General features: G+C 41.5%; 2 protein-coding genes across 3 annotated transcripts in view; one reads left to right on the forward strand and one right to left on the reverse strand.

The window, feature by feature from the left end:
- Window positions 1–12,773, reverse strand: part of LOC111719283 (zinc finger protein 345) — a 369,988-nt gene that overhangs the window by 225,423 nt on the left and 131,792 nt on the right. The gene's annotated exons all lie outside the window — the stretch shown is intronic.
- Window positions 1–12,773, forward strand: part of LOC116419027 (zinc finger protein 501-like) — a 37,888-nt gene that overhangs the window by 2,970 nt on the left and 22,145 nt on the right. For both annotated transcript variants that reach the window (XM_031959376.1, XM_031959444.1), the window contains exon 2: window positions 196–283. In XM_031959376.1, coding sequence (XP_031815236.1) covers window positions 248–283 — 36 coding nt within the window. In that variant the 5' untranslated portion in view covers window positions 196–247. The remainder of the gene's footprint in view (window positions 1–195; window positions 284–12,773) is intronic.

The following is a 12,773-nucleotide window of genomic DNA, read 5'->3' on the forward strand; positions in this document are numbered from 1 at the left end:
TGCTGCTGTGGGTGCGGCTCCTCCCCCTTCGGCTCTCCTGTTTATTGCAATCCCTGCCTTGTCTTTATAAGCACTCACGCCTTTTTAATGTGCTGCAGGCTGGGCTGACTCCTGGGCCCCCCTGAGAAGGGGAGTCTCTTTTTTGAGGGGACTGGGGTACCCAGAACCCCCTTCATGGTGTCATTTTCTTTCCAGTCGTGCCTCGTGACGACGCTGCTCTTCCCCTCGAAGACACTTCAAAGAGAGGATGGCCCCAGTGCTCCCGATGGCTCGAGCCTCCCAGGTGAGTGGGGATTAGCCGACCCCTGAAACGCCATCCTGCTTTTCCCCAGGCGGGTCCCCAAGGAACAAGGGTGTCCTTCTCAGCCCCTCTGGGAGTTGCTCTGATGCAACTGTGCTCTGGTGACCCCCATTTCATAGATGGGGGGCCTGAAGCAAACATTGAACTTCCAAAATGGGATTCTGACTCCAGGCCCAGGTTCTGGGCACCGTGCTACCTGGCTGCCTCCTTGAGATGCTCTTGGGGAGAGGGCAACCTCTGACACTAATTGGGCGAGGCTCTCCATTGGCTCAGTCCTCCACCCGAGGGTGTCATGTCTGTCTTGGGCACTAGATCACCCTTTTGTACTTGAAGATACTCAGAGAGCTCCTCTGCCTTCAGTGCAGGTGTCTGTGTTCCCATTTTGCAGAAGAGGAGACTGAGGTTGACAGAGGAAGGGATTGTCCCTGGACTGTGGATTTTTAACTGTCCCCAATCTTTCCCTTTTCCAGGACAAGACCAGCAGGATAATTCAGGGGGTCCCCAAAGTCTTAGGGCACTTTTAAGCTGTAGGAACTTTGAGGTAGTTTAGGAGAGCAATAGCTGGTTCCAAATGATGTGATTATGGGCACTGAATGTTGGGAAGAGTTCATGAGCAAAGGTAGGTTTCTTTAGGAGCAGAAGTGACAGACACGCTAGACACCGGCCGTGGTAAACGGGAAATCGAGCCGGGTGAGCGAGGGCAGCACCGGGCCCAAGGAGAGACTTTGGGGCTTTTTCATTTCTAACTTTTAATGGTAGTTTCCCAAACCGTGTAAAGATAGTTGTCAGCGTTCACCTTTGCAGAACCTCATGTTGAGATTTTCCTGCCTTTCTCCCTCCTCCCCAAGATGGTGAGCGATCCAATAGAGGTGAAATATGTGCAGTTCTCTTGAACATCAGGGGAAGGGGTTCTAACCTTGTTAATATTGGGGAAGGGGTTCTAACCTTGTTAATAAGAGGGGAAGGAGTTCTAACCTTGTGAAAATCAAGGGAAAGGGTTCTAATCTTGTGAATATCGGGGAAGGGGTTTTAACCTGAATATCAAGGAAGGGAGTTCTAACTTTGTGAACACCAGGGGAAGGAGTTCTAACCTTGTGAAAATCAAGGGAAAAGGTTCTAATCTTGCAAACATCAGGGGAGGGGGATCTAACCTTGGGAATATCAAGGGAAGGGGGTTCTAACCTTGTGAACATCAGGGGAGGGGGATCTAACTTTGCAACCTGAGGGGAGGGGATTCCAGTCTTGTGAACACCAAGGAAAGGGATTCTAACAGTTAACAATGGAGAAGACAAGTCCCCTAGTGGGACTCACAGGCAGGCAGAAGAAAGTAGCCCATGAGGTGGGAGGACTCCATTGACAGGCAGGCTGGATCCTGAAGGGGATTCAGCCCCCTAAAAGGGGCACGTTAGCTACAGGAAGGAGGAGGACACAGACGAGGGGGAGCAAAGTGCCAGGAGCCAGGGCCAGATCATGGGGGAGATAAGTCCCAGGGGGTTTTCTGAGCAGACAGGGCAAGGTGAGGCTGCCCATGACCTCCACTGAGCCTGTGATCCCCATTAGGGCCCCTTCCTGCTGGGGTGAGGCAGAGAATTTCATCAGTACTTCTGACTTTCTCTGCCAGCTCCATCTAGTGACTCCCCATTTCCCTGCTCGAAATTTGCTCAGTCTTGGGTTGGGGGTCTATACACAGAAGGGGATCTCTCAGGCCGACGCTGAAATTTTAGAGGCTCAATCCAGAGACACTTGTTATGTGGAGTCCGGAAGCTGGGAGGGAGTCACCATGGCCTGGAGGGCTGAGCAGTAGAGATGGCCTGAAGCCACGTTTTGGAGCTGCCAAAGTGGGTCGCCAGAAGTTAACACTGGGTCAGTTTGCCCCTTACCGGGGGCCCACTCAGACACTGGGCGGTGTTTTGCTGGCATCAGCTTCCCCCTAAACAAATGGGGCCCAAAGGTAGGGGGTGATAACTTTGTGGGACAAAGATCTCTGGCTCGAATCAGAAAGATTTCTCAAGGTAGAAGCAGAAAGGGATTTTGTTAGGATCTCTGGAGAAAGGGCGGCCCCCCTCCCAACCAGCAAGGAGAGAAACGTTCCAGAAGGAGACCCCTAACCGGGTAATCCCCCAACCCCTGCTGGCCTCTGACCCCAGTGACTGGGGGCTGGGCTCACAATCTGGACTATCCCAGGTAGAGAATAAGGAAGTAGAGAGTGACCTCTGCCTGTGTGAGCACAACCCCCTAAGATCACTCACAAGCTTCCTGCTGAGGGGGAACTCCAACAGCGGACTCAGGGTGAGGATCAGATGATTTCTGGTCCGTGAGACGGAGGCTGGGGTCTGCACAAACAGTGACCCTAGAAGGGCTCTTCTACATCAACAGAAGCCTGCTTTGACCTCTGAGAAGCTTTACCCTGGCAGGTCCTCCAGCCTGGCTCCACTCCAGGCATTTTTATCTCAAATAACAAGTCTCATTAATCAAAGCTTAAGATGAATCTTGCTCTCAAGGATCACCTGTTTTAAATAAGTATTGACTATGATCTTACATTGATAACAGTAAGAGATTTCTCTTACTGAAGTTCACAGAAAGTTCACAGCTCATCTTTCATATCTAAGCAGATGGCTTTAAGTGCAACATTACACAAATTATTTTGCTTTAGAACGCTCAATAACCAAATAACCAAGGGCTCAAGTTTTAGAAATGCACATAAAAAATTCAGCAAAAACATGTTTGAAGGGACAAAGGGATAAAATATTTTTCAGAGTTTCTTTAAATAATGGGTACAGCTTTAAGAAGACTCAATAAACCAATTAAAACAAAGTTTGCTAAACTTTCTTTGACCCCTTTGTAATAAAAACGCATTCTGGTACAGGGGGTAAACATTAGAAATCATTTTTATATAACAAACTGGTAAATTATCAATAAACCCATTCCTTGTTTGGATACTAAAAACCTAAACAAACTCTTTCCAGGGCTCACAAGATGATTTCAAGAAACATAGTAATCTTTTAAATAGAAGACTCAATAAGGGTCCCAGTGGTGGGGCTGAGCTTATGTTCATGCCTGTGGGATGTACTCTTGGATATACCTCCCTTCCCCAAAAAAACATTTTTTAATTGCCTCAATTTTTAGAGGTTATAAATTGTCCTTAACAGTCCATTCTCGAGTTTCCTCCACAGGTCCTTTAACCCTGGGATTTTCAGCTTCCAGACAGCAGTCTGTAACGTCTGGTAAGGTCCTTTCCACTCTGCTTCTTCCAGGCCTCAGTTTCCTGGAACTGCAAACTCCAAGGTGTGGTCTGAGGTAGTAATACTTGCTTCCTAAGGGCTAAAAGGGATAAGGACACTGCCAGTATATCATTCCTTAAAACCTTATTATTTGTTTCAAAAGAGAGTCTTTCCTTCTCCCCTCCCTCTTACGTGGTAAACCAAACAACATCTCATATGGGGAAAGTCCTGGATCTCTCCTGGGGACAGTCCTAATTCCTTAACAAAGTGATTGGCAAACTTTTGGTCCAAAGCAATTTAATGTCTAACCTCAAATTAGCAATCTATTTTTAAAGAACCTTATTCACTCTTTTCACTTTCTGTTATGAAGATAGAACTCAATTTGCAGCCCTCCCCTCCCTTATTTCTTAAAAAAGCTTGAAAGTGAAGTATGTTCCTTATCATAATTCAGTGGTCCCTAGCAATCCATACCTAAGTTAATTTCTTCCAATATTCTTCTATTAACCTCCCTGCCCACTCTCACCATTACTTTTCAATATTGTATTAGAAATGCTAGTTTTGGCAATAAGAGAGAAGGAAGAGATTCAAGGAATTAGAGTAGGTCAGGAGGAAACTCAATTATCACTCTTTGCAGATGATATGATAGTATACTTGAGAACCCTAGAAAATCAATGAAAAAGCTATCAGAAATAATCCACAACTTTAGCCAAGTTGCAGGATACAAAATAAATACACATAAATCATCAGCATTTTTATACATCACTAATAAAATTCAACAGGGCGATGCAAAGAGAAATTCCATTTAAAGTAACCATTGATAGTATAAAATATTGGGGGAATCTGCCTGCCAAGGGAAAGTCAGGAACTATATGAAAACAACTACAAAACATTTTCCACACAAATAAAGTCAGACCTAATCAGTTGGAAAAATATCGAGTGCTCATAGGTAGACTAAGAAAATATAATGAAAATGATACTACCCAAATTAATCTATTTAGTAGCATATCAATCAAACTCCCAAGAAATTATCTTACAGATCTAGAAAAAATAAGAATGTTCATCTGAAGGAACAAAAGATAAAAAATTTCAAAGGAATTAATGAAAAGAAAATGTCAATGAAGGTGGCCTAGCTTTACCAGACCTAAAACTATATTATTCTGTTACTTTCTCCTCCCCTCCCCCCAAGGTTGCAGAGCTCAGGGGAAAGTGGGCACCTGTCTTCTCACATGGTTTATCATAATAAATACCTCAGTTTTCCTACTAGTGTCCTTTCAGTAAAATCTAACTCAATCCCTTATGATGCTCTCTGTAACGTGTCACTAAATTGTTTACTACCCTAAGGTCTAATATTAATCCACAAATCTCATATGATTTCTTAAGGGGCAAAATAGGAATATTGAAAAGGGACATAACAAAGTTTTGATCTTTCAACAAATCCCTTTATTATTGATTATAATCTTATTTTTCTTCCAGTGATAATAGGATATTGTTGAACAGACACCACATCTCTGGATTTTCCAGGTTGATTTTAAGCGGGGAATTTTTAAACCTCTCCTCTTTTTCCATTTATATTCTATGAAAAGAGGGTGCATTTTAAATCTACTTGATAGGTCAGCACCTTTAATTCCAATGTCAATTGTATAATCTAATCTTTGCCTGATAAATTATTCCCCACCTCAGGGATTTCTATCTATCCTATATACAGGAGTGACTTCTATAATAGGTATACAGAAATCTTTTACTCCCATGCATTAACAATTCCTGAAACTCATGATTGATTTACAGGGCAAGGATCTCTCCACTCCAGTAACTAAAACTTCTTTTTACTCCTGTTCTACACATACAGTAATTACCAATTGTAGGTTTTTAATATAATGAACAATGTTCAGCCAAATGGTCTTAACTTTTAACTCTAAAGCAAGGGTAGAAATAACAAATCTCCTAAATTACATTTACTGAGTTAGTAAAGCTGGTAATAACAAGTTCTTTAACACATATTCTACCTCCTGTTTTTCAGTTTATGTTCTAATAACACGGTCCTCGATAATAAAGCAAATCTGGGTTCTGCTCTCTCAGAAAGAACCCATTGCTAATTATTCAGATAAAATAATCTGCGTCAAAACCAATTAAGTTTCCATTGTTGTTATTTCATAACATGATATATGTGAGATAACATATAATTATATAATTTAAATGTTATAAAGATACCCATTTAAAGTCATTTTAAAATTAACTTGTACTTTAATTGTAAGATTCCTTAAAATCTACCTATATGTTCCATTCAAACAGAATTGCCTTCTAGTGATTTTCCTAATTGACACAAGCCTCTTCTTTTTAAGTTAGGAAAGACTTAAGTCTCAAGGTGATAATAGAAGGTGGTTGAGCAACTCTGAAATAATTATTAGTCTGAATGAATTCCAGCAATTCAGTCAGGTATTTTTCCAAGCAGCAACACAGAGGCTGATGTTTCTCACAACTGGTTAACTTTTAACACAACACAGAGTGTAAAGCAGACATACAGAGAGACACACAGAAATCACCTATTCCAGCTTTTACTTACAGATTTAAGTCTGACATACCCAGTTAGCCCTGAGAGTGTCCTCTCCATACAGAACAATTTTTTATTGTTTTATTTTATCTCTCCCTTTATTTTTATGGAGTTTTATTCCAATTCTAAAGTTTTTATTTCCCAAGCATTGTCTACCAGTATCAGCGATCCCAGGGCCCCATTCAGCTTGGTTTTAGTAGGCACAGCCCCTTGAGCCTCATTTAGTTCACCTGCCAGTTATATATATACCTTGGTGAGGGCTCCACTTACCCAGCAGGGGATTTTGTATAATTGGAGGCTTTTCTGGTTTCTGCTTCACTGAATCTCCCCTTCTGGGTTGTGTAGCACACCAGAAGACAAGCCACCATCCAGTACTGGGAACTGCCAAGGTGCACCTATCCCAGTCTCAGAAACAGTCTCCTCCCAGGTGGGCTTCAAGATCTCGGACAACCCCCCACCTCTGTGGGACAAAGACCCTGCGGCTCAAAACGAGGAGATTTCTCAAGGTAGAAGTAGAAAGGAATTTTATTATGATTTCAGGAGAAAGAGCAGCCCCTTCCCAGCAAGCAGTCAGGCAAGGAGACGAGAGCAGCAGATTATGGAAGCAGAGAGTGACTGATAACAAACCCACAAAAGCATTGACAAACTTATTTGGGATAACTTATGCTGTTGAGGCAGTCTGACAACAGCCCACAGGGAAGGGGAACTTGGTATCCCTGTTTCTAAGTCAGATGATTTCTGGTGAGATGGAGGCCCGGGGTCTGGACAAATGCAGTGACTGAGAAGTCTTCACCAATTCCACTCAGCTTCATTTTCTGAAACTGTTCTGCTGGGAATGGACGTAGACCTGAGCCATCATTTGGAGGGGTGTGCCAGAAGCGCTGACAAGTTCTGAGTCAGATCTCTGAAGCTGGTAGTTACAGCTGTTGAGTACAGATATTTAGTCAGGTGAGGGGGAATTGCCAAAAGCCTAGAAGATCAGAGACAGAAAATGAGTGGTTATTGGGGGGGCGGGGCTCTCCAATCAGTGACATTGCTCTTGTTTGGATCTTCCAGAAGTGTTTAGATAAGTTTCATCCTGGAGCCCACAAGGTGAGGCAGGGAGAGACTGACAGACAGAGCACTTAAGGGAGACCTCTGGTTCTTGGCCAGGCTCTGTAAAGAGCTGGTTTTGATAGAGACTGAATTAACTACTAGGAGAGACCTTGCCCTCAGTTGATAGCAGGGGTGGGGTGAACTCTCCAGAGATGTGTTTCCAATGACTTCCACCAAAAGAAAGAAAAAAGTTTACTTACAAACAAAAGATCCACTTAAAGGGATGGCAATTAGAAATGGTGTGCCAAGCAAAGAGAAGATCACTGGGAAGGAGATTGCTTTGGGGAGCTGAAGATTTATTTAACCTAAAAGCAATTTTCAGAAAAGGGGGATTGCACCAGACTAATAGGCTCATAAAACCCTTCCTTAACTTGTCTTAGTTCATTCAATAGCTATGGAGCTTGATTGAGTAATTACCTGTCAAAAAGCAGTTTGGAAAGGGGCAGCTAGGTGGTGCAGTGGATAGAGCACCAGCCCTGAAGTCAGGAGGACCTGAATTCAAATTTGGCTTTAGACACTTAATCCCAAATACCTCCAAAAAAAAAAAAGTTTAGATAGAAACTAAGATAGAGAGATTAACCCAAACCCCTACATGAGGGATATGTGTTAAACTTCCTTGCCTGTATTTTCCTAGACAAGTATCCTTCCTCTGAATGAGTTTTAGAGGCATCTTCAGGAGTCACTTGGGCACAAAATGTCAAACTTTAGGCATGTCTGATAATCCTGCCTAATATATTAGTTTCTCCTAATTTGTGATCACTGAAGAGAGATTTTAGGTGGAATGGCATTTTTTTGTAGCTTGGCAGAGGCCTAAGAAAATCTGGTGTTTCTCTGGGATTAGAAGCTGGCCTGAGGGTGTTTAATACCACGACAGAGAAGGAGAGATGAAAATGTATTTCCTCTTTGCCAGGCTCCGTTGTAGGATAGAATATAAGAATTGAAGCACTGGGGGAGTAAGAAGGCCAGAGCAACAGACTGGCTAGTTGCCTCTTTGTGGCTGCATTAGCAAGCCAGTTTCCTGTGCATATCAAATAAGTTATTTCTAAGAAAAATGTTTGTTTTGTACCACAGGACAAACATGTTATTTCCCATTAGTTTAAATAAAATCAACTTTTTTATGGATGTTTACAGAATACTCCATAAGTTATATCTACTCTGAAGATTGCACTAAAATTTTCTACTGTCACACTGTATGAGAATAGCAGCGAGGTCTCAAATAGTTACACATAGATGGAAAACAGCAAGATCTTACACACTTGGATTTGCTTATAGTTTTAAGCTGAGCACTTGCTCCAAATGTAGAAATTTTCTGTAAGAGAAAAAAATGGACATAATTATAACAGGACAAAGCATCCTTATCTCAGTTTGATTTCAGATAATAGTCACAATTCACAACCAATGTAACAATTTTATCTCATAGCAAGATGAGAATAGTCAGATGAAAAACATTCCTGCTCAAAGAAAAACAATGGGAAACTGAGTCAGAAGGATCTGACCCTTAGGCAGAGACCAAGTGTGTCCTCTAAGATACCATCCCTCTGAGTAACTTGACATTGCTCTTGAATAGTGGATTACTGATTTAATTCCAAATTCAAAACTCAAAAGAATATCAATTATAGTCTCAGGAGATTTTATCTCAAATAGAAAATTCTGCATACAGCTTAGGACTAGATACTCATTTTTACTTTCATGAAGTTGCAATAACTAATAGAAGTTTGCTAGGAATCATATACCTGAGAAATTTAACAACTTTCACATGTTTTTTCTTCATGAGTTTAAATATCCTAGTGCAAAGACCAATCATTAGAGATCATTTTTATATAATAAATAAGCTAATGGAATCTCAATAAACGAATTCCTTGTTTGGGAACTTTATAACCCAAACAGGCTCATTTCTCAGGTCTGATGACCTTGTCTAACTTGATGGATTCAAGAAAACTGACAAGCTTACAAATTAAGGGGAGTTGATTGAGACCCCAGAGAAAGCACTGTGGTGCTTGTTCCTACCTGTCCACCCCAATTATCCCTTTGGGCTTACCTCCACCATTCTGTGAAGGGGTGGGGAGAAGGCCTTCCTCAGTAAGAGGAGGAAGGTGGATTATGCCCTCATATTCCAAGGCCAACTGATCTAAAAACAATAATGAAATTATGCAATAACTCATATACAGTTTTCTATCAATTTCAGGTTAGCATCCAGAAATTCTAATCAAGCATTTTGGAAATTTGAAAATGAAAAGATTTCAAAACTCACCTGTGTAAGGGAATTTTATCTCTAAAATCAAGCTGGGCTGACGATAGCAAAAATGGTTGGTTGGTGGTTTGTTTTCACTTTCCCCAACTACTAAAGGGAAAAGAAGGGCTAACTGTTAGATCCCCAAATAAAATCTAGATAAAATTTTCACTATCCTATCGTCTAGTTAGTCCAGTTTTAGGTTTTAAAATAATCAATTTCAGAACATATGTAATAGCTAAATAATTTTGGTCAAAACTTAAGAAAACAACATAAAGCATGTTCAGCTGGACTGACAATTTTAAAACAAAGCTTTTTTTTTTTTTTTTTTTTTTTTTTTTTTTTTTTTTTTTTACAAATTATGCAATATGTGGTTTAGAAAGCAACATAACACTTTAAATACATTTTATCTAGTTAGAGGAAATATGAACAGGTGATCTCTTTGCTTAAGTTACCAGAGAACTTTGTTTTAATACCCAGTTTTGGGCTTAAAATAAAATAGAAATGGGGCAGTTCAGTGGTATAGTGGATAGAACACCAGCCCTGAAGTCAGGAGGACCCGAGTTCAAATCTGGCCTCAGATACTGAACATTTCCAGGCTGTGTGACCCTGAGCACCCATCAGTGTCCCTCCCCTTCCCGGTGAGGGGAAAGGAGAAATAGAAATTCTGTCACTATTTCAGTCTCTCCCAGCCAATCACACCTAGTTACTTAGGACCTCATCAACTTCAGAAGTACAAATGCTACAAACTTACCTAAAAATAGGAAGAGATAATGACTTGAATTTAAACATTCAGGTGCTGTTTATTTAAAATTCAACATAATTGTCTTGACCCCCAACCTCCAACTGCTTTTCATTATATCTGAAACATGTCCGAAATAAAACCTATGATCTTTCCCCCCTAAACCTTTCCCTCTCCTGCCTTCCCAATCACTGTGAAGGACACACGCATCTTCCCAGTCGCTCAGGTTCCCAATTTAGGATTTGTCCTATATATGTCTCATCTCCCAGATCCAATACGGTGCCAAGGCCTATTGATTTTACTTCTGTTCCATCTCTGACACATTTCATCATCTCTGGTCCATTGTCCATCTCACCTTTGTTCCATCTCTGGTCCATCTCACCTCTGCACTATTTCTGGTCTAAGTCATTTCTGCAGCATCTTTTCAATATTTCCCCTTCTCTTCTTTTTCATCTTCCCCATCTTTGGGCACTGCCTCATCAATTCATATCTGGACTATGGTAATCTGGCTGCTTTGTTTTTCCCCATTCCACTCCATCCTTTATTCAGCTACCCAAGTGATCTTCCTGAAGTGGAGAGCTGATCATATCACCACTTCCTGTGGTTCCTTATTGCTCCCAGGAGCAAATTCAAAATGACTTGTTTGGCTTTTAGAGAAATCTCAAAACCTGCCCCCTCCTAATTTTCCAGTAATGCCTTAAACCCTGACTCGTACCCTTTGATCCAGTGATCTCACCTGGCTGTTCCATGAACACAACCTTCCATGTCTTGTCTCTGGGCCTTCTCTGCCTTATCCTCTATGCCTGGAATATTCTTCCTTCTCGTCTCTGTTTCCCGGCTTCCAGTTCCAATTCAAATCCTGCCTTATACAGGAAGTCTTTCCCAATTCCTTTTTAATGTTTCACTTAATTCCTAATGATCCTGCACATATTTGTTTGCATTCCTGTTAGATTGTGTTCCCTGTTAGATTGTGAGCTCCCCCTGTCTGTTTTTGAATTTCCAGCATTTGACACAGTCCTTGACAAATAATAGGCTCTTTAAAAATGTTTACTGGCTAATTGAACCAGGAAATGGAGTCTGCCTGAGAAACCCTCTTTTCTCTCCACATATAGATTTCAAATCCCTTTATCTTCCTTGACCCCACTCTCTCCTTTATTTGGCCTTGTCCTAAGAAGCAGCTCTTTCAATGCAGAGATTATTCCCTTTCCTTGTACCCTTTATCTAATTCCTCCCATTTCTTCCAGGAGATTGCACCCTTACTCATTTAATTTTTCTCTTTTCATCATCTGTCTCACCAACACCTGTGAACAAGCCCAAATCTCTCAGTTGACTGTTCTCCCCTCAAGCTGTCTTGCTACATTCCAGTCAGACTCCTAGGAAGGTCTAATTTCTCATCTCCCTGCATCTCAGTCTAGTTTCTGACCACAACACTAAATTTGTCGCACCAACATTACCAGATAGTTTTAAATGTAAATTTTTGTTAATATCTCTGTTTTAATGTCACCTATGTCTCCCAATATGTCACTTTCTTTTCGAAGTGCCATTCTCTATAACCCCGAGTGAAAAAGAGAAAATTTAATTTGGAAAACCAGTAAATGTATTCAAGCAATCTGATGTCTGTAGCATTCCACATCAATAGCCTCTCACCTATATAAATAAATGCAGAAGATGACTTTCATATCTCTTTGGGGCCATGCCATTATAATTTTTCTAACAATTGCACAGCTTTCAGTTTCATTTTATTGTGACCATTTTAAGTCACACATTATAGTCGCATATTTTCTCCTGGTTCTGCTTAATTCACTCCATCAGTTGAAAGAAGTTTTCTCATGCTTCTCTGTTCATATTCATCACATTTTACAAGAGTAATTGTACATTAAATACCTATACCACCATTTTATTCTAGTCATTGCTTATTCTGTGTTCATGTACTTTGATGTCTTAGAAGATGCTCCTGTATATATTGTGGTTTCATTTTGATGGATGAGACAACATGCAGATGCCCTGTATATACAAGGTAGATCCAGGGCAAATGGGAGGAACTGGCAGGGCCTTTTCTAGGAAGTGCAGCCAGGGAGGCTGGAGGAAGGGGGGGCAATGTTCTTGGATGGCCAGATCTGTGGAGGGGGTAAAATGAGGGAGGGCAGGCCCAGGGGATTTAAAGCCAAAGCAAGGGGTTGGATCCCAGAGGGAACAGGAAGGTACTTAAGTTAAAGCAATGAAAGAAGGAAACATTAAATGTTTAGTGTGTGTGCCAGACATTGGGATAGAAATAGAACAGACAGTCCCGGCACCTTGGGAGCTGCCTTTCTTTTAGGTGAGCTGGGAAGGTTTCAGCCACTCTTCAGACAGAAGGGTTCTGGGGCCTTTAGGAGGAGCAGTAAGTAGGTAGTCAGGCCTCTTTTTTAATGTCATTTCCCCTAATAAATGATACTAGTTTTTGATGTAGAGCCATTGGACAGAGTCAAGAACTTTGATGGACAGAGTTTTCCTTTCTAGGCCTTTAGTGGCTGGCTCTGCAGACACTCCAAGAGTGGTTTGTCCCCGGGGGGGGGGGGGTGAATCCCAGGAGGATGCTGAGGGCCCTTCCTAAGGTTCTTGAGCTTGGGGACTGAGGGGAGCTGGTGGTAAAGGTA

The sequence above is a fragment of the Sarcophilus harrisii genome, chromosome 1 (genome assembly GCF_902635505.1).
Source record: "Sarcophilus harrisii chromosome 1, mSarHar1.11, whole genome shotgun sequence".
NCBI lineage: Eukaryota > Metazoa > Chordata > Mammalia > Dasyuromorphia > Dasyuridae > Sarcophilus > Sarcophilus harrisii.